This window comes from Podarcis liolepis (assembly GCF_965112155.1).
Source record: "Podarcis liolepis genome assembly, chromosome: 4".
Classification (NCBI taxonomy): Eukaryota; Metazoa; Chordata; class Lepidosauria; order Squamata; family Lacertidae; genus Podarcis; species Podarcis liolepis.
The window spans coordinates 38,589,595-38,612,286 of NC_139558.1; the positions used below are offsets into that span (position 1 = coordinate 38,589,595).

The 22,692-nt window shown below is 41.2% G+C and overlaps 1 protein-coding gene across 1 annotated transcript in view; it reads right to left on the reverse strand.

The window, feature by feature from the left end:
* The window catches only part of ANOS1 (anosmin 1), a 100,357-nt gene that overhangs the window by 24,445 nt on the left and 53,220 nt on the right, over positions 1-22,692 (reverse strand). Inside the window, exons 4-6 of the mRNA XM_083501924.1 lie at positions 20,045-20,267; positions 13,947-14,131; positions 12,110-12,239 (exon numbers count right to left, since the gene is read on the reverse strand). Of these exons, the coding sequence (XP_083358050.1) occupies positions 12,110-12,239; positions 13,947-14,131; positions 20,045-20,267 (538 nt within the window). The remainder of the gene's footprint in view (positions 1-12,109; positions 12,240-13,946; positions 14,132-20,044; positions 20,268-22,692) is intronic.

Here is a 22,692-nt window from a genome sequence, read left to right on the forward strand (position 1 = left end):
GGTCCGCATGCACTAGCTGGTAGGGTTTGGAAGCCTGCCTGCTAGACTCCTTGCCTTTGGGAGCAACCTTCACCTTGTTCTCTGCACAAGATACACATTTCATGTGAAATTTACAGGGTTTGATGTTCAAACCCTCAACCACCTCTGGCATCTTGGCCAGTGCCTTCCAAGAGAGGTGACAAAACCTTCGATGCGCATCGTGAATGCAACCTGCATGAAGAACTTTGTTAGTTTGTGCAACACAACAAGAATCAGCATTATTCACAACAACAGTGTCATCATAAGTTATATGGAACAAACCATCCATAAACTTTGCATGCAAATAGTCCTCTTTGCCTTTACTGATGACACAGACGCTCCTCTTGAAGGAAATCTGAAAACCACGTCCAGTAAGCTGTGGGACGCTCAACAAGTTGCTCGCAGCTCCTGGAACATAAAGTACATTACTGATGGTAGTGTGCAGACTTGCAAGTTTCACAGTCCCTTCTCCTGCAATTTGCAACGTCCTTCCATCAGCCAGGTGGATCTCACCTTCTTGGGGCTTGAAGGAGATAAAGAGATGCCTGTCCTTGGAAACGTGGCGGCTGGCACCTGAGTCCACAATAAACCTGCCTTTGGCAGTTGGAGCAGTCTTTACAGCAAGCAAACCCTTGTTTTCCAGCGGTTTGGGCTTTTGCAGCTTGCCCCCCTGCTGCTCCTGGCCACCAGACTTGCCTTTAGCCTTTGGTGAAGCTGTGCCAGCAAGCAAAACCTTGCTTTCCACTGGCGTGGGCTTTTGCAGCTTGCCCCCCTGCTTCTGGTCAGCAGACGTGCCTTTAGCCTTTGGTGAAGCTGTGCCAGCAAACATCGCTTTGTTTTTCCCTGGCGCCGCGGGCTCTTCACCCTCCCTCTGCTCCTGGCCATCTGCAGGCGGCTGTTTACCTTTGCCTTTCCGGCCTCTGCAAAGGCGATGGCCTTGGTTCTCACGAGAACCAGAGCTCTCAGCTGCCGACTCCTTGGCTCCCCCTGGAGGCTGGAATGCTGCCTGGGATGACGTGACGGTCAGCTCCCCCTGCAGCTTGCAACTGGTGCCCTCAGCATCCCTGCATTCATTGGCATTCTGGGAAACAGCTAGGACCTCCGATGCAGTCAAACTCTGGGCTGGGATTATTGGCTTGTGAGCTTTTTTTAAAGCAGACCACATTCCACGTGCAGTGGTGTTGCCAGCCAGCGTCTTAATTTCCTCAAGAGATACGGATAGGACTATTACGTCCATCGCTCTCGAATCAGCTGATTTCCATCTCTCTGTCAGAGGAACTGGGGGGGCTTCATAAACAACATGCCACACCCCAAACTGACGCAGTAAACACTCACACCATTTTGCCCAGGGTTCATAATTCTGCCCATCCAACTTAGGGCATTCAGCATTTCCATAAGCTTGGAAAAATTCCATTCCAGCTTTTTATTTGAGCCGTGAGCCCTATGCCTTCAAAGACTCCTTATCTTGGCAGCTCATTAATCATGAAGCCTTTCTGGCTCGGCTCCCAGGCCAATTAAGCCTTGCCGTAGATCAAAGGCTCTTTGCCGAGGTATAACAGAAAAGCGTCCCTTTGCTTTCGCTTTCCCAACGTACCTCAAACGCAGTCTGTTGCAGCATTTACTCTCCTGTAGGTGCCGTGAATCTGGGCCCATAACCTTGTTGTTGGGAAACTGCCAGGGAGATAACGTCCATCATGGCCCCCAAGCCGGAGTTCGGAGATTCCATCGGCCTCCCGTAGTCACGCAGATCCAACAGTTAGGGGCACAAAGCCTTTGGAATTCCTAGCCACATTCCTAGGCTGGTGCACCCTCTTTCAGCAGAAAGCACAGTCAAAAGCTTGCACCGCAGAAGAGCAGAAGAGCATATTTACAGACTTTATTTAGAACATGAACAGAACAAAAGAAAACACGTCCATTCTGTCAGCGTCTCTGGCCAACTGAAAACGAAAGGAATATCAGCAACATAAACATCCTGTTAACAGGACATGCGCAGACTCTGTGACTCACAAAAGCCTGCTCCCTTTTAAGGTGGAACGGAAATATCCTAACAGAATCCACCCTTTGCACCTTTTGTCAAAATCAAAGGAAGATAGTGGCTCCAAAGCAGTGTGTATACTAATATTATGGTAACAGTGGAATGCCACATTGTTTAAAAATGCATTTACTAGAAGAAATCTTTTGATACTCCTGATGTTTTATTATTATTATTCATTTATATCCCAACCTTTATATGATCAATCTTACTCGGATTGATTTACAAATAAAAATGTGTCCCAGAAAATTAGAAACAATGTTAAACAATAGGAAACAAATGAACAGAAGAATGATAAAACATGCTGCATATAATTCACACTGTGTGTGTGTGTGTGTGTGTGTGTGTGTGTGTGTGTACATCCTTCTTTTTGAGCTACTACTTGGCACTGAGTGAACCATCACTGTAGCAGATATTAACTGTTTTCTGCAGAGTTATTAAAAATAGAATTGAAAGTGAACATTTTCTCAAAAGTGTAAGCCAAATGAACCCAATTCAAGCCAGAAGAAAAGTTATTGTATTTAACTGAACATTTAAAAATAGACATTGACATTTGCTCATTTAATGCACAGTTCACTTAATTGTTTTTGTAACGGTAAATAAGATGCCAAATGCACTGTCCATGGCCAGACACATTAAGTTCATCAAATAAACTCCAAGATTAACGAGTTCACTGAAAAATCCTCTCATTTGTGGTATACAAACTGACACAACTACAGTTAAGGAAGACAGGACTTCCTATTTAGGGATTAGTAGATATGAAATAATTATCATGGGAGAAATTTGAATTGTATGTGCTTCCATCTTGACACATACCAGTCAAAGTCCTGGGCTGTAAACACAGCAAATTTATTGCTGTGTTTTGCTCAACACTTCTGAGCAATGTAAACATTACTTGCATGATGGGGGGAAATGCTTACTTCTCAGAACAGTTTAGCTGTCTTACGATAGTATTCTCTTTTTTTCCTCAGGCAAACTGCTATATTTTGGAAAGAGGAGACAGGCAATTGTTGCCTTACCTCTAGTTTCCTTTCATTTGCCTGCACTTCTGTTGAAGGGTAAAATGGGTATATGCCTTTTGATTTTCCCAGCACATCCTGCTTTGTTTTTCTCTCCTCATAGCCTGCAGAAAGCATAGAGGGAAGGCAAGCAAGGCAAGGCACAGAATGACTTCTGAAATAGCCAATACCATGCCCACCATTAGGAAAGGGCTGCACTGATAAGAGGTTTACTGATCTGGCAAGAGCAGTGTGGTTAGACATTTCCATAGAAGCCAACTCCTTAGGGCCTGAGATCCCTTTGCCCCCCAAAAAATATTTGAGGGGGACAGCTCCCCCAATTGATGGATATTGCCATTCAAATGGTGTGCGTGTGCCGTATCTTGTAATTGATTATTTGGAGTGGGGCTTGCCTGCCCCCACTAATATTTTATTCAAGTTGCCAACACCTGTTTCACCTGTGCCAAGACAATACTAGAGTCTGTCATGTGTAGTTGTTGGTAGACCGTACCTTCTATAAAACTTGAATACCCAATCTTACAGTCTTGACATTCTGTAATAATGTATCAGCTTTCCAGTCCACAAATCTGTCCCTTCATTCACCATCTCTAAACCAAATATGGATGGGCATATTTGTGAGAGGAAAAGCCCTGTCATTAGAAGATGAAAAGCATGCACAATGTTAGTTTGAATGCTACTGTTGCATGTTACGTTACCATCAAGTTATGAGGCTATTCAGCATAACTATTGTATGTGAAGGAATTATACTGAATATGTTTGGGTGTTCACAGATGGATATTTGTCTTTTTTAAATTCAGTCCTTGGTGGTCAGTTATGTAGTCAAGGCAAACAATAAACAGATGGGTTTTGGTTTAGCTCACAGAGCTATCCTTATTGTGAACAAGCCTTGGACTAAACAATGTGACAGATATAACACCTTTCACTCCCAGAAAGCAATAGCCTCTGAGTCAAGATTAACATCACACTTGCAAAGCACTGCAAATACAGCAATTGGCTAACAAGCACTAGACAAACTATGCCCATGAGGTATTTGTTTCTGTCCTTAATCAGAAAGCTTCATTACAACTTTAAATCATGATTCCAGTTCCTTTTCCAACCTAGATTTCAAGTTTGAACACAGCTCCACCAAGTCTATGGGAAACTTCTCCTTCAAACAGAAACCTAAGGCAGTGTGGTTTGCAAATTAAAGCTGATCAGTCTAGACAAAGAAGAGCCTTTCCAAAAGCAAAGCCAAACTCTGACTACAGGGTTTTTTCTTGAGCCATGGTTTAGTTTTAGTTTTATTAAAGATCAACAGTTGGATACTGATTATTTAGCAAAAAAAACATACTATCCAAGGGATAGCCCTGACCCCAAATTTTACTGTTGGGATTCCTCTTGGTGTAAATTTGAAGACTGGTGCTGGTACAGTAGTACACAACCCAGTGGATTCAGTTAGGGTGAAGATGGAATGATCTCTGCATGAATAGGTGCAGGCATGCAAGGTGTTTTAGTCTATGCTAATCCTCTAGTTGCAGACAACTGATAGAGACAACAGTGCAGACTAAGTAGCCTACACAGCCAGATGCAGTCAGTGTTAGGGAATCCCAATCCAGGGGTTTTTTACCTTCTCATTTGCTAGAGTGTCTAGTAAGTAACCAAATAAAATCATCTGGTAATGTCTCAACGGGCCACAACTATGGCTATAGAGGTAATGAGGCAACATTACCCCCATTTGGTCAGGTAAGTATAGCTTGTAGTTCAGTTTGCTTGCAATAATTACTGAGTAGGTCTCCACAAGTGGGTGGACAGAGCTGTGGCAAGTTGTGTGATAGTTTAAACTGAACTCTCAACATAAGCAATAGGTAAGAAGTCATAGAGGATTAGGTAGATTTGACATCCAGGTGTGAGGTCTTGACATGTTGCGGAAGGCAGGTTGCGGAAGAAAATGATATAAAGCAGAGTCACCCCTGGTTCCTGGCCCAGGCTGCCCTGAGAATCCATAACCTGCCCGAGGCCACTAAAATTACCATTGAAAATGTATCACATCTGGATGAACATTAGTGTTGCATATTTAACTGGTGAGCATACTTAAATGGTGAGAGAAAAGAAAGAGAATAAATGAATTCATTCCACAATGTGTGCCATAGGGGGAAAGTACATAAGAATCTGGAAAACTCATTTTCAACTGTGTGTGTAACTGCAGGTTTAGCTATAAATTCAAAATCCTTTTACACTTTAGATGAGAGTGCTTTTCTCTTCTAATTTAAGGTGGGATCACCCACGGCTCTCTCTTTAAAAAAAAATGTAACTCTTTAAAGGACCATTGAACCTGAACCACAGACAAGTTTCCAATTATTAAACAGCTTCATGGCATATACAAAGGGATATGCTTTGCCCACTGGAATTGGCACATACAAACCAGCTGTGCAACAATATAAAAAAAATTCATTGGCCCCAAAGGAACAGCAGAGAGAATTTTATTGCTACCAGTGGGAGTCTGTTCTGCTTTTACAAACACTCTGTGTATGTGTATGCATGAAATCACAATACAGCATGGGCACTTATGTCCTGTGAAAACAATATTGCCCGCTTCACTTACTCCTGATTTTGTAGGAAATGCTAACACCATTCATCTTAGGGAAGAAAATCTGTTTCCAACCTTTGGACAAGAATACCTATCTGTTCGTTGATAGGACATAATTTTGGTTCCGCTACCATGGCATTGTACAGGCGTTCAACATAGTGCAGAGAACACTAAACAGATTTAAGGTCACATTCAATCTAATCTGCAGGTATGTACTCAACTCTCAGTGGCGCGTGTCCTTTTCTTATTATAAAAGTCATCTTGCCAAATGGCAAAACTCAGGCCTGATTTCTGGGATGGGGTTGCTTTTTCGACATCCCCACCAGCTTTTTACTCAAGTCGGTACTCAAGTCCCAAAAACCATGTACAAAAATTGTGCTGTCTCAACTAGCATTAAAGCACACACATCTTCCTCTTCATTCTATCCATTATGTTTCTCATCATTCTTCAACAAGTGCTGTATTCCCAGATTTATTTCCAGGTAGCTGAAAGCTGTTCTCAAAAGCAGTGACTAAAGACAATTCACTAGATGTGAATGGGGTGAGGGGAAGACACACCATGTATGCCGCTTTGAAAGAAATGTGGCATAAGTAAATAAAAATCGGAGACAGGTAGATGTAAAGTAAATCTTCTAGGAGCTTATTGTGTCAGCTGTGAAAAGATATGTCTTTCCTCTTGCATCAATTGAAACAGAATGAAGAGGTGGTTGCTACTTGAGCATATAGACATAAATGTCCTGATCCAGAACTCCTGTACAGATTCAGATATAACCCAAAACAGATTGCATCCAAAATGTGAGGGACAACATATTTCATTCAAGAAGAAATACATGCAAATATATCAATGTCAACTGGATACTGTTAACCTCAAGTACAGTAGAGTGTTCACTGCCTTCTGCTGCACCTATGGTTCTTGAGATAAGAGCAATGCAGTGTTATCCAGAAATTTAAGAATGCTTAGATTCCATTAGGCTTCAGTCAATGGTGCTTAAGTACACAGTTAAGAGCTTGGACCCCAATGACTGCAATGGGAGTCAAGCATGCTTAACTCTATCTAGATTGCATCCAAGACCATAAAATACAAATTTAGCAACAACAAAAAGCATACTAGCATTGCATAAAAAGTATTGTAATGAATTTCTGGACCTCTTAACCATATTGTATAGGAAACAAACTGCTAAGATTCATTTTGTTTAAATTTGCCAAGTTCACCTTCACCTATGAAGAAAAACGTCAAGTATTTCACTGACAATGAAAAAGCTGTCAATAACATTTTTATGAAAGATTAGGTTAACCTTAATGAAGCAAACCAATGAACAGCCCTTCCTACATGTTATACCTCTTTGTGTCTTAATTTAGAAAATATATATATATAAATCCTGAAATTTTGATAGGGCTTGTGACTTTCAACTGATGGAGCACTTGAACTTGCAATTTCTGAAAATTAAGCTCATATTAGAGCAATATATAATTCTGCAAAGGACATGGGTTTGCAAAAACACAGCTGCTACTACTACTTCTCAAAGTACAATATGCATGCAATAAATACCAACACACATTGGTAGCCTACATACACCTGTATTCATGAGAATGAAGCGCTATGTTGCTCACACACAATACTGATAGTCTGTGCCTGTCAACTGTCATTAAGAGCAGCTGTATCATTTAGTAAAGATTAAACAAAATGTAAACTAAAACACAACCCTGTTTATATCCCTTATTTGATGAGTTCCAAGCTGTCATTAAACTAGAAAAACAAGTTCTGGCCTGACTCAAGTTGGTATCAGTATATAAAGCCTATGTTGAAAGCAACTTATGATAGAACACACAAGTTTATCTCTGTCAATCTTACTATATATAACTCTTGTAGATCTAAAAGCTGTATTACAAAACTGGCTAAGTTAATGTACCTGTGAATGAGATGAACAAGTAAAAAGCAATTGTTTGTTGCAGTTGTAGAATTCAGATTGCTTTTCATCTCCAGTTGACTAAGAGGTATTTAAGCCCTATTTGGGAATTAATAACTCCTGTGTTTGAAGACAATGGAGGACACCAGGCACTCTCTTGACACCAGCATGTATTTTGTGAACCTCTTGGGGAGGGGCCCCCAATTGTTTACTGATCCATTTTCCAAGGAAACCTTTTCAAATATCACTATATGTGTGAAGGTGTTCTCTTCAAACAAAGCACTCATATTTATTAAATCCAAATGAAATATGAATGGGATCTTTCATCTTTGTTTCAGATTGCACATCCCAGTAATTATGCAAGCATTGTTGATTTGGGATTCTATTCCATGCTGATACTTCAGCATATACTGGTATGTTCTCGTTAAGGTATATGGCCGAATAAATTCATTTGTTTTAACAAGTTTTTTATAGGGGTTTTTTTTAAGAGACTGTTTAATCTGTCTGAAGCCATTTTAAAAAGCAAACAAGACGGTGTGGGAATCATTAAAGGAACACGGTAACATCAAATTTTGCTGACAGTGCAAGCCTTTATTACTCCCGCTAAACTTCGCCTAAATTTTATCCTGATTGAGGCAGCAGGAAGGGAATCTGTTCATTTGTATTGCATCCCATTCTGTGACAACAGAGCCTGCCAACACCAAAGGAATGAGAAACCTATTAACACTTCCTAGTGTCTATTGATAGGTTCTCACATGCTTTTCAGAATGTGATATTCACTACATGAAAATAAATCTACTATGGGACAGCAGGATTATGCTTTCAGGTTTTCAAAAAATAAATCATTTTGCAGTTGGGAAAGAGGAAATAGATTATAAAATGTCAGCCTTCAAATAGTATTGACACCAATGGGTTTTTTTAATACACATGTTAACCAAATTAAAAACTTTTGTGGTACCCTGGCTGGCTGGCATTTTATATACATATAAAAACACATACACACACACACACAATGGCACATACAAATGCACCCTAAAGGTCATCATTATTTCACAGTATATAAAATTTTTAGATCTGGTCCTAACCAATGTTGATGACCTGGTTAGTGGGGTAGAAGTGGAAGGATCATTAGGTGTGAGTGATCATGCTCTTCTGAAGTTTACTATACAGCGGAAAGGAGCAGCCAAGCATACTAGGACTCAATTTCTTGACCTTAAGAAAGCCGACTTCATAAAACTTAGGGAAGTGCTGGGTGAGATCCCATGGAAAGTAATACTAAAAGGAAAGGGAGTTCATGATGGCTGGGAGTTTGTTAAGAGGGAGATAGTAAAAGCACAACTTCAGGCAATGCCAATGAGACGGAAACATGGAAGGTGCCTAAAGAAGCCAGGGTGGCTATCTAAAGAACTTTTAACTGAGTTAAGATTAAAAAAGGATGTGTACAAAAAATGGAAAAGGGGGGAAAACCACCAAAGAGGAATTCAAACAAAAAGCCAGCACATGTAGACACAAAGTCAGAAAAGCTAAAGCACAAAATGAACTCAGGCTTGCTAGAGAGGTTAAAAGCAACAAAAAAGGCTTTTATGGGTATGTCCGTAGCAAAAGGAAGAACAAATAAACAGTGGGGTCACTCAGAGGAGAAGATGGTGAAATGCAAACAGGGGACACAGAAAGGGCTGAACTCCTCAATGCCTTCTTTGCCTCAGTCTTCTCCGATAAAGAAAACAATGCCCAACCTGAAGAATTTGGAGCAAATGATTCAGCAGAGGAAACACAGCCCAGAATAACTAAGAAGATAGTACAAGAATACTTGGCTAGTTTAGATGTATTCAAGTCTCCAGGGCCAGATGAACTGCATCCAAGAGTATTAAAAGAACTGGCAGATGTGATCTCAGAACCACTGGCAGTCATCTTTGAGAATTCCTGGAGAACAGGCGAAGTCCCGGCAGACTGGAGGAGGGCAAATATTGTCCCTATTTTCAAAAAGGGGAAAAGAGAGGACCCAAATAATTATCGCCCAGTCAGTCTGACATCAATACCAGGGAAGATTCTGGAGCAGATCATTAAGCAAACAGTCTGTGAGCACCTAGAAAGGAATGCTGTGATCACCAATAGTCAGCATGGATTTCTGAAAAATAAGTCATGTCAGACTAACCTGATCTCATTTTTTGACAGAATTACAAGCCTGGTAGATGAAGGGAACGCAGTGGATGTAGCCTACCTTAATTTTGACAAGGCATTCGACAAGGTGCCCCATTATATTTTTGTAAAGAAGCTGGTAAAATGCGGTCTTGACTATGCTACCACTCAGTGGATTTGTAACTGGCTGGCTGACCGAACCCAAAGGGTGCTCATCAATGGTTCCTCTTCATCCTGGAGAAGAGTGACTAGTGGAGTGCCACAGGGTTCTGTCTTATTCAACATCTTTATCAACGACTTGGATGATGGACTCAAGGGCATCCTGATCAAATTTGCAGATGACACCAAACTGGGAGGGGTGGCTAACACCCCAGAGGACAGGATCACACTTCAAAACGACCTTGACAGATTAGAGAACTGGGCCAAAACAAACAAGATGAACTTTAACAGGGAGAAATGTAAAGTATTGCACTTGGGCAAAAAAAATGAGAGGCACAAATACAAGATGGGTGACACCTGGCTTGAGAGCAGTACATGTGAAAAGGATCTAGGAGTCTTGGTTGACCACAAACTTGACATGAGCCAACAGTGTGACGCGGCAGCTAAAAAAGCCAATGCAATTCTGGGCTGCATCAATAGGAGTATAGCATCTAGATCAAGGGAAGTAATAGTGCCACTGTATTCTGCTCTGGTCAGACCTCACCTGGAGTACTGTGTCCAGTTCTGGGCACCACAGTTCAAGAAGGACACTGACAAACTGGAACGTGTCCAGAGGAGGGCAACCAAAATGGTCAAAGGCCTGGAAACGATGCCTTATGAGGAACGGCTAAGGGAGCTGGGCATGTTTAGCCTGGAGAAGAGGAGGTTAAGGGGTGATATGATAGCCATGTTCAAATATATAAAAGGATGTCATATAGAGGAGGGAGAAAGGTTGTTTTCTGCTGCTCCAGAGAAGCGCACACGGAGCAATGGATCCAAACTACAAGAAAGAAGATTCCACCTAAACATTAGGAAGAACTTCCTAACAGTAAGAGCTGTTCGACAGTGGAATTTGCTGCCAAGGGGTGTGGTGGAGTCTCCTTCTTTGGAGATCTTTAACCAGAGGCTTCACAACCATATGTCAGGAGTGCTCTGATGGTGTTTCCTGCTTAGCAGGGGGTTGGACTCAATGGCCCTTGTGGTCTGTTCCAACTCTATGATTCTATGATTCTATGAAAATTTGCTTCCTTTGAGAAGTTAAAAATTAATAGCAGCTAATAACTATAAATTGTAAGAATGGAGCCACTCTAAGATACTATAACTGAGGAAGTAATCACAACTTTGTCCAATAATTATTGCTTGTTGTTTGCAGGGTTTTAATAATGTTTGTATTAAAAACACTTTAAATGTGTTGAGTGGATTGGCCATAGACTCAGAAAACATCTTGTTGGACCACCAGCACAGTCACACAACAGTTTGAGTTTAGTGTAACACTAAATTGAATATAATAAGGGTTTCACATAATAGCACTATTACCCTATCAGAACATTTGTAGCAGTACACCTTAAATGAAACAGGTCTTTTTAGTGTATTTGTGTATTTTTGGATTATATATATATATATATATATATATATATATATACACACACACACACACACACACACACACACACACACACATATATTTATAAGCATTAAGGTATTATTTGCAGAGAGACATTGGGGCTTTTCCTTTTAGATCTTGCTTATGAACTAGAGGAAGCTGGGTGGCTCTTGTAAAGGACTACACTAATCCAGTAACTCTAGTATTTTTAAAGCTTAGTGGATTATTAAATGTTCCTAATTTAAAAGAAAAGAAAGCCAGAATTTACACACACTAAAGAAAGTATGTCTTAATTTTTTTTTCCCCAGAGCAATTGTTTATGTGTGAAACCATGATTATGTCATGAAACATGATTGGAAAATAAATACAACATACAATGAGATAGAAATGCTGCGTCCTAGTAACAGCACAAACTGAAGCAAATAAGAGACGGAAATAAAATTCTAAATGTTCAAAAACTGTTTTCTTAAAATGGCAAGAAGTCAGAATCACTAGTAAAGCTCAAAAATAAGCCAAACTGTATTAGACGCTGACCGTGCCAGCAGATAAACAGTCTCAGATTATTTTCACATTTGATGTTGCACAAATACATAAAGAAATCTCAGTTGTTATTACTAATGATAATGTTCAAAGAAATTAAAATGGGAGGCCTATTTGTTGCAGCATTGCTTGAAGGATCAATGGCACCTTCAAAAAGAAAATGATAAACTACCTTGAAGCCATTCATAAAGGCAATGATTCAATGCACGAAGAATCACCTGTTGGGAAGTTGCAACCACAGAAACGTAGAGGGTTGGGTTGCATTCCAGGTAAAGACAGATGTGATATGCTCAATGTTGACACCAACCTTTTGAAGAGCGGAAGTGTTTGCTAGGAGCTGTGAAGCCTCTAGTTCCATGCACGTTAATGGCAGCCACTCGGAATTGGTACCACCTGCTTGGCCTGATGTCGGACAGTTGTATTCTCTCCTCTGTAGTCTGTAGTAGGAAACCAGGTTAACACAGAGACTTAGTTTACTCTAAGTGAGTGAATCCTGTAATCACTTATACTTTGTTTATTCAGGAAGGCAGAAGCCTTGGGTCATCTTTTTCTCCTTCTTCATATCCTTAGGTGCACAGAAAATGGCCTTATGTCAAGCAACTCTTTGTTTATTGAGTCTTTCCTGTGCTACCTGATAAAGGGTGGAATTCAAAGTAGCACTAAGGAGATCACTGTCAGCACATACTTGCCACATGGACCAAGTTCCATTCTCCTCCGCACATGTGCTGTTCTGAAGGTTCTCCTGACCTTTCAGTGCCAATTTGGGGAGGCATAGCAGGAAAGAGGGAGGGAGCCCTATTGTGCTAGAAGGACTTGCTGCTCCGGCTCCCATTAGTGCAATGATTTAGTTGAATCAAGGCCTTAATTTAACTAAAGTTTCTACAGACTGAATCTGGGACAGTCTGCATGTAGAGCAAGTGAACTACCACCATATGAACTTGTGAACCACAGATGTAGGTTGGATCTTCATTAGTAATTTCATACCGCACCATTTTGTATGACTAGCTGTATTTCACTCCTTCATGGAATGTGTTCCTTTGGTCATGCAACACTTGGGTTGCCATATTTCAAAAAGTGAAAATCCAGACAAAAAATCAGTTGAGCTTTTTCTGTGAAATCTTTTTTTAAAAATTGAGTTTTTGAGCTATTTTTAATGAAAGTCGCAAAAATCTATGCTACCAACATGGGCTGCCATATGGCCAGATTTTCCCAGATATGTAAGCGATTTCTGCCCGGACGCTGTTTATAAGGGCTAAATACCAGCTGTGTCCGGGAAATTCTGGACGGATGGCAACCCGACGCAACACCAAGAACATTTATTTGCCATAGATGGGAATTTAACTTAGCTTCTTTTAGAGTTTCCCTGTATAGTGGATGAAAAAAGTTTTTTCTCTACGCTACCTTCAGTCCATCAACTGTAAAATGGAACCTATCCCAGTATTTGATGCAACAGATATGCCTCTGTATGCAAGCCCAAGCAACACAACATTGAACACTGCATCTATGAATGAATACCAGGGATCAAGATTTTTGCTATACTTGTTTTTGGCAAGTAAGAGAAGCTCTCTCTCAACCCCGGAGCCGTGAAACAGAACTGGAGATGATCTCCACCCCTCAAAGCCCAAAAGCTCAGCAGAAGTCTGGAATTTTTATTGGCTCTGTGCTTGTCAGACATATCAAGCCTCCAGCTCCTGTCTCCAGCTGCAGGCTTCCCTCTGTGTCTGATATTTGACACCTAACAGGCACAGAGCAAGCCAATGTTTCCCCACCTTGGAGCTGAAGTCAGGAGTTCCATGGCTTTGCCCCTGCACCTGGTGAGTCTTCTGAGTCCCCAGAAAGCACAGAGTCAAGAAACCACTGACTCCTGTCTTACTCTGAGCTTAAGGGGACCAGGGGCTTCTTTTTAAATTGGCAGAATCAGTCATCTACGCTTAACCCTGGAAAGAGGAGCAGCAATTTTTATGGACCTCGCTTCACTTCTTGGTGCAGCAAAAGTCTAGATTAAAGGCTGCACTTTGGAGGAAGTGAGTCTCTGGGACAACAAATTCATAGCTGGCCACCAAGACCAGCCAAAACTATTTCACTGCCTGATACTCAGGATGAATGGCCTGAAAATAACGCAGATTTATGTAGAAAGGACTAACCTGAGCTACAGTTTGCCAACTGGTAGCATCATCTTCGCTGGGATGAATCCCATAGTTCCATCTCCTTTGCACCACATAAAGTACAGGCTCAATAGAGATATTGAATTTTGAAGACCACTTCACTTCCAGCTGTCCAGATTGAAGTTCACTGAATTTTAATTCTTTTCTGGGTTTCAAAGGGACACCTGAAACATAAGTGATGCATGCAAAGAAGCTGTGTGTAAGTAAATTTGTAGATCAACTATATATTTAGTACCACTAAATTTACAGCCCAAAGAGATCTATCCTCATTATCATGCACTTTACCTTACTGTTCTTCTCCAGTGACTGAATCAGAACAGAAGCATATTGATGAGTCACACTATTCAACCACAAGCCATCCCAAGAGTTGCAAACAGTGCCTGTGGTTGCAATGACATCTTCAAAAGCTTCCATTAGTGCCCACAAAGCCTCTGAGCCACGTCACATGGTCATGAGGTGGCCAAGGTGGTTACCTGTCCCTGCCTCTCCCCCCCACCCAAGAAGTATGTAGAGCTTAAGGAGGAAGCTTTAAGAGAAATGCTTTTTCTTTCCCACTTTCTCTTGTAGCACTCTGTGATTTCAAGGCTCAGATTAATTCTACTGAATCCGACTTTTACCCAGATGGCTTGGGAAGCAGTGAACTGTGCACACACAGTTTCTCTTCCTGTGTCTTGGGGTGGTGGGGCTGAGCCAGGGGAGGGAAAAGTAGTGACCAAACAGGGGTGGCACCCCCAGAACTTGTTGAAAAATCAAAATGTTCCCATTGGTGACCCCTATTCCATAACATTTGTTTGATTAGTAGTACTGGTGAGTTTACAAAATGAAACCAGCTATTTAATTCCTCCAGGTGATCCTTTCTGCAAAGAAAGTCAAGACTGAACCAAGCTCTTTGCAGATGCAGCCATTTATAGCAGCAAGCAGCCATTTCTGTGACCACGGTGGTTGCAAAAGGCATCACTATACTAGGAAAGCAGCTGCTAGCTATTACATACTGTTTCACATTGGGAATTATCTTCAGAATATGGTACCTGTAGAAGGGTTTTCAAGGCATTGGGGTGGAATAAAGCCAACATCTGTGTGATGAGCTAATATACAGGTTAAATGGGGGACGGTGGCAGAACTCACATATTGAGAGCCCCACAAGTCTTAACAAATTTCTATGTAATATTGTTAAATGATACATCATCTTTAGAGAAAACCAAAGGCTGAGCCTTGACTTTAGAGTATGGAGTTCTAAAATGGACTGCGCATTCAGTACAGCAAACATAGAAGCCAAATCAGTGAAAACTATAATTGAAACAAGATTACTGTTTTCACTGACTGCTCTATGTTTGTCATAAAATTCTCATCATCATTCTTTGCACACCCTTATCCCACACGTAATATGGTTCCCTGCCCACTTTCCACATGATTGGCTGCCATTTGTGAGGAAGGGCACACTGTGCTGTAAGTTCACAGATAAGTGTACTTACATCTTGCAAAAAAAATGAGAATACCTTAACAGTTACAGTGGTACCTCAGGTTATGGACGCTTCAGGTTACAGACTCCACTACCCCAGAAATAGTACCTCGGGTTAAGAACTTTGCTTCAGGATGAGAACAGAAATCATGCGGCGGGAGCATGGCGGCAGCAGGAGGCCCCATTAGCTAAAGTGGTTCCTCAGGTTAAGAACAGTTTCAGGTTAAGAACGGACCTCCAGAACGAATTAAGTTCTTAACCCAAGGTACCACTGTACTGGTTTTAGCAGCTGCTCCACATTTATCATAATAGGCAGTTCTGCTTCCAGAGAGGTCAAGCTGGAATTTCTGTCTCCCCTCCTCTCCCATTTTTTTGAAGTGACTGCAGATTTAGAGGACTGTTTGAGATTTACATAAATTCCCAGCTTAGTTTATGACTTTGGCAAAATCTGAGGTTTATTGTTTCAACTTCTACACTTCTATGGATAAACAAACCACCTTTCCTAGAGATCGAAAAACAGACCCTTTCTCCAAGTGTTCCAATGTATTACACACACAAGAGAGAGAGAGAGAGAGAGAGAGAGCGTGCGTCCTAAAATTGCCAGGAATAAAGCATATCATCAAAAGCTCATACATTTATTTCTGGATATCACTAGATAGCCACCAGTCTTCATACACTGTAACTAATATTGCTAAGAATGATATTTCAGCTTTATGCATTTGAAAATCCATGCTTAATTATTATGTATAATAACCCTCCAATCTGAATGCTGAGAAACCTTCCATCTGTTTTACATTAGGGTTCGTTGGATTCACTTGATTGGAACTAACTTAGCCCCCCTGGTGGCTGTAATTGTGTTCAGATGGTTCTCATGAGTGCAAGCAGAACATAGCACAAGTGGATTTTGGAATATTCCAATACAACCAGAATAATCAATTTCAAGTCCAGATGTACATTTGCAGTCATTTAGAAATGTGCTTTTTATTAGATAAAAAGATTTGTATCCATCGTTGAAGCACAAATTAGTCCTCTGAACTCCAGATTTCTTGGCTTTTAGAAATATGTGTACCTCTTGGCCTTTTACTGGGTTAATACCAGACAGGTTTTATTTCTTCTCTTCCCCCTGCCATTATTTATTTTATTTTTTTACATGCAGAGCTGCCGTTGTAGAAACGCTGTTGTCCACCATGTAGACTTAGCATTAAATGGTGACAGGTTGGGCTGAACTTCCACAGTAGGCAGCATTCAAAAGAACATCAAAGGCTTACTAGCTTAGATTCTAAATTTAGATCCTACAAACCTGTGTGGCAGCTTGAGTAGCAGCACATGGAACACAAATCAAGTTCAAAACACCAGTGCTCCTTAGTAAATTATACGAACAAATATAGATTTGATGCATTAAGAGTTGTTAAGTCAGGTTCTCCAACAACAAATAAATAAATCTCCTTTTACCCACAGCACATATTATCAAGAATTGTAATGCCTTTGTAAGTTACAGTGAATATCTGAAGTATGGTGAAAGTTAGCCTTCACACCCAGTGTGTATCAATATCCAGAGACATCAGAAAAAAATTATAATCAAAATGTGATTGCCAGCATTCATTACTATAACTTCCCAAAGATGGTCCTGTGAATGGGCGGCTCTCAAGCCTGGATAAATGGTCAAATGCCTGCTTTGGAAGAGGTCATACTCCCCCTGAAGGAGCAGGTTCATATTTTGGTGGGGTGCTCCTCAATCTCTGTCACTAGAGGCTCGGGTGACCTCAGCGGCTAGGAATATCTTTACCAGCTATGCCTGGCAAGTTGGATGCTCCTAACAGAAGGTCCATGTTGTGCTCGGCCCTGGAACTCTTCCCCAACCAGCTTGTGGGCAGGGTTTGCCCCACTCCAGCCGGTGATGCCACACTTATGCCACTGGCCTTTAGCCAATCGGCAGCGTTGGCAAGTTTGGGGGTATTTATTTGGCAGCACGACGTGGGGTCTCCCTCTTGCTTTGCACTGCCGAACACCTGCCTGCCCACCCGTTAATTAGGTTATGTTCCACCTTGCTTTGGACTTCAGTTGGTCACCTGTTTTGGAACGGGGGCCGGGTAGGAATTTTTTCCCATGTGGCAGATTGGCTGTGGCCACTTGGTTTTTGCCTCCCTCTTAGCAATTGTCACAACTTTGTAAGATTTGGTAGTTAGGCATTGGTTTAGGGGAATGTGGGGGGGGGAGGTGCGGCCATCACCTGCCCCTCCAATTAATAGGGTATTCCATTAAAGGAATCCAGGGGTCTGGATCTTGTCTGAAGCCCAGAGAGGGGCTAGGGCCATGCCAGGACCCCAGGGAACCCCAGGGATGAGCACCAGTCATATACATTGATGGCGCTCCCCTTGCTGGTAGTTTACCCTTCCAGGCTTCCTGCAGGGTGGGGCAGGAGCCAGTTATAGTTTTGATACCAATGCCTAATCCAATACCAGTCACATTTGTGTATTTAATAAAGTTGTGGCCAAAATTTGCCCATTAACATTAAAACTAAATTCTGTCTCCACTGTGTCCTTATTACCGTGGGGAGTGGCTTTTGGAGCTCGGAGCACAAGACAGATAACATCTGTTTCTGGACTGGAATACTAGTCCACTACTGTACATACACTGATGAGCCTCAGCTTGGATTCCTGCAATGAATTCTGTATGCTCAAAATTCATCTCCGATCATCAGCATTCCCCCATGTATGTCAATTCTCGCTAAATTAGGGGCATTTGCTGTAGTGTATGAATTGTTTTTCTCAAGCACAGCTTACCTCTGCCCCTCTCCCCACCCCAAAAAACTCCCAGTACACTTCCAGCATGTTCCAGTTTCTGGCAGAAGAGCTAATCATGTAATCACCTACAAGCAACAACTCCGATTAGGGTCAGGATTTTTAAAATAAATGTAGGAGTGCATTCAAACATGCAACACCCAATAAGTGGGAGTTACCAATACTGTCTGTTCTGCCATCCCTTTCCTGTGAGGATATATCTAAGAGTCACTAAGGTGGGAATGGAGAAGAAGGTCAACCAAGGTTAATCATTTTTCATTATTACAGAGGGTCTAATCCCATGTCCATTAAATCTAGTGAAATAAGTGAATTATTCATTTGAAATATCTTTCTGCTTTTAAATCCAAATTAATTCATTCAGCTTTAATCAACTGAAATTTTAAAAAGTATTTTCCTTGGGGGGGTTCTATTTTTTATCTTAACCTAACTAAAGTAATAGCGATGTATCATTTCTGTATTATATTTTTTTATAACAATACAAATTTCTTCTACAGTACAATTTTTCAGAGCATAACATTGTTCTTAAGAAAGTTTGTCTGCTACAACCTCCTGTAAGAAATCATGGGAACTATAATCTTCTGATGCAATAAACTTAAAAGCAGGAAGTGCAGTCATGTAAAATCTGACTTTGAAAGTATTTATGAGGAAGAAAACACAACTGTTGTCACCTAAAATGTTAGAAGGTATAAAGCAGTAGTTTTCAGCCAGTGTGCCATGGCACCCTGGGGTGCCTTGAATGATGGTCAGGGATGCTGCGGGCAAGATTAGCTTTTGTCCCTCTTTCTTTCCCTCCCTTCTGTGATGCCCTTTTGCATCTCTGCCTCCCCAAGGCTTGCACAGCTGTTTATTGCAGCAGCCCTGGCTATAAGCTCCACAGGCGAATGGTGCCTCTGGGAGGCACTTCTTTTTGGGGTGGGAGAATCTCAGAGACCAGGGGCTGCAGCAGCTGCTGCCCGGAGGACTCACAAGGAAAGAAAAGCAGAGAGGAGTTTGGGGGAACACTCCACAAGGGCGGGTGTTCGAAAAAGGGTGAGAGGCTGCCAGCTCTGCAGGGAAGGGGTGACATAATTGGGCTCCTGATCCCCACAGGGGTGCCACAGAAAGAATGTAGTTGGTCAAGGAAGTCGTGGACTCAGAAAGGTTGAAAACTTCTGGTATAAAGTAATTCCAGCATTAGCCTGAAGAAACCTTTTGACAAAATATGAACAAGGCTCAACTGAACATTGGAAGCCATCAAACTTCTATTCCACTAAGCACTTTAAAAACTCTTCAGTTGTTTTTTGGGGAGGTGCAGAAGTAACCACATCCACCCCTTAACTACTGTCAAATGATCCAGAATAGCTGCTTTCACACTCTCTTTCTCCAACTCCTACCACCACATGCATGAATTAGCCTTGCTAGCTTTAATAGATTGTCATAACGACCCCACCAATGTTAACCCTTGTTAACACAAACTAATGTTCACTCTTGATCTTCTTTTTTAAAATCACCTTTGGACTTATGTGTCAGTCCCCGATTTAACCCTCCAAGTTTGCACACAATGACTAATCATGCTTCTAGCAACAGAGAAAAAGGGGGGTGGGATTGATGGACTGGAAGTGCTTAGATGGGACAGGGAGTATGAAATTCCATGTACTAAATTGTATTCTGTAGGCAGACTTATGGGGCTGGAAGAATTATGAACCTCTGTTTCATTTCCCCCAACCCCTTCCCCTTTTCCCATTCTCCAGCACGCTTTGCACTCCTGCTACAATATGCAATAGACTACTTTTATTTGCCACGGGCTCAAAAATAAATGCCTACAAACAATCTTCTACCTTTGTATAAGTTTTTTGGTACTTGGCATGTATGTCCACATCCATTGGAACAGCATTTTTTCACGCCAGAGCATTCGCTGTCAGCCTCACAGCTTTCAACACAGGCAGCCGCAAAGCCACTGGCCTTCTCAGGTGCTGGGCAGTCTCCTTGCTTGACCGACAAGATGTATTTGAGGAATTCACAGCTAGTTAAGCATTCGTAGTTCTTCTTGGGGAAAAGAGGCTAAAGGGAAAACAAGAAAATTGTACAAAGCCTTCAGTAGGAATATCAAAATATTGCTGAAATATTTCCAAGATGTTGCTGAAAAGATCATTCAGATTACAGGCAGTAGCTGTCCAGCAGAGGTCTCCTGACCTGCTGTTGCTTGCATTTCTGCTGCTTGACAGAAAGCATAGGGGAGTGGCAGCAACAAGGTTGGCATGGGGCGAATACAACAGTGGAGCTAATATGGCACTACCACCAGTGCAAATATACCACATCAGCATCCCCCTACATCTTCTGGTAAGCAGTGGCATGGGAGGGTCAGGTGAGCACCACTGCCCTACCCCCCCCAACCAACTGCTACCAGTTACAGGTCTAGCCTTGATAATTCATATACATTTATAGCTTCTGAACAATAGCTGCAAAATACAGAATGGTGATGTCTCTGAAGCTGTATCATCATCCCTTACTAAATTAAATCATTTGCCTCTGCCAGGTCTTCCATATAAAGCTTTCCATAGCCACAAATCACTGCAGAACTGTTTGCTACATTGCAAAGTACCGTATTTGCAAATGAGTATATGCAAATTTATTTCATTCTTCTTAGGCCAAATCTTTGTGTGGCATTCATATACAAGAAGGAAAAATCCAACTGCTTTTCCTATGAAAAGGGAGCTTCAGGAGCAGGAAAATAGCAGGAGGAACAGAAAGTGCTTAATCCTTGATCTGATCTGCCCCCTAAGCCACTTTCTGCTACCCACTCACTGTGGCTCCTGTCACAAACATGTCTTTGAAACTCTGAAGAGGGGGAGGACCAGAAATGAGTAAGAAAAGGATGAAAAATCCTTTCTATGTTCCAACCCTCATCCACTGCAGCTCTTCCCTGTGAAAAAAGCAGCAATCAAGTTTGTGATACAGATGCTTTGTCCATAATGTGTCCTTAGTTCAGTGTTTGCTGTTTTGCACATTCTATCCCATCATTTCTTACATTCACACTCACATCCACTTTATACAACACATTTTGTGCTTTAGTGAAATATCACTCATGAACAATAAATGTACAGCATTTGTTCTTACAGTATAGCTCAGAATGCCTCCATTTTGATTATATGGAGAGAGAGAAAGAGCTACATTTATTGAATCACTATTTCACCATATATCATCAGAGATTGCAGTCTGGTTGCCTTTCTATGGCAGCCATGGGCTACAGTGCCTGGCAGAACTAGAAAGTCTAGAATGACCATCCATGGAAAACAGAGCCTGGGGAAGAGCTCTCTAAGCTTGCTTAACTTATTCTCTCTTTTGGAACCATGATCATAGCTAAATGGTTGCTTTCAAATATAATGCTGGGTAAGGAGATTGTGATTTGTGATTGTAGCTGACAAGGGCAGAGGTTAATAGAAACAAAATGCACCTGCTTTTGTGATTTATGTCTGTGATCAGAAATGGGCAGGTGTACATGTCTGGGTATGTGCCTATATAAAACATCACAAATTTTCAGCTACTTAATTAAAAATCTTTTCTAGTCCCTTGAGGCATAATATGCCTTTGAAGCTTCTGTTCTTCACCCTAGTTCACAACTTATTTTTTCAGTGAACTGTTAAATGTGCAACTTTTTACTTCCAGCCTTTTAAGTTTCAAGCTTAGTTTCAAACTCAAAATCACTAATTAAACAGGGATATTAGCAGTTCCTAACTACAAGTGGGAAGTGTTTATTCTCCCAGTCAGCCAACTCCTTTTGCTCAATAAACATCTCACAAACATAACAACTTCATATTATACTTATAGCTCATCCTTGTCAAGCTCATCATTATTCTTGTGATTTGATTCTAGAAGGGGTGTGTTGATACTTTATTTTGTTTTTTAAAGACATATAAGTAATTTCCAAGTTACAAAATCTGAAGCCCACTTTCTACACAACAAACCTTCCCTACTGGTACACATCCAGACATCTGAATCAATAAAGAAAAAAATTAAGATTCCTCTTATTCTGTAAGTGCAAGTGTACTTAAAAATAAATCCAAACATCTGCCCTTAAATTAAAAAACCTAGTGCAACTTATTTCTGTCTTATAGTTCCAAAGTCTACTACATTTTGTGCTTCAGATTTTACCAGAAATATAGCATGATGTTCCTTATCATTCAGTAGACAGAAATAGGATCCACATTTTACATAAACATTAGATATGTCCAGCAGGGTGATCTACATACGATATGTGATAGCCAATTGGATATCTGGGATTGAATCCAACCAACGTAGTTTACAAAACCACCAATCTCAAGGAATCTTCTGCACTATCCCTGCCAATGTACAGTTATGCACCTCAGTCACTTTTTACCCAAGCTAAGACACAAGCAAAATGCTTTTTAATTCCCTTCTACTGAAGTATGATAATCAAGACACATGTGGCAGATGCCTCTATTGCTATGCACTTTGGCTACATAAT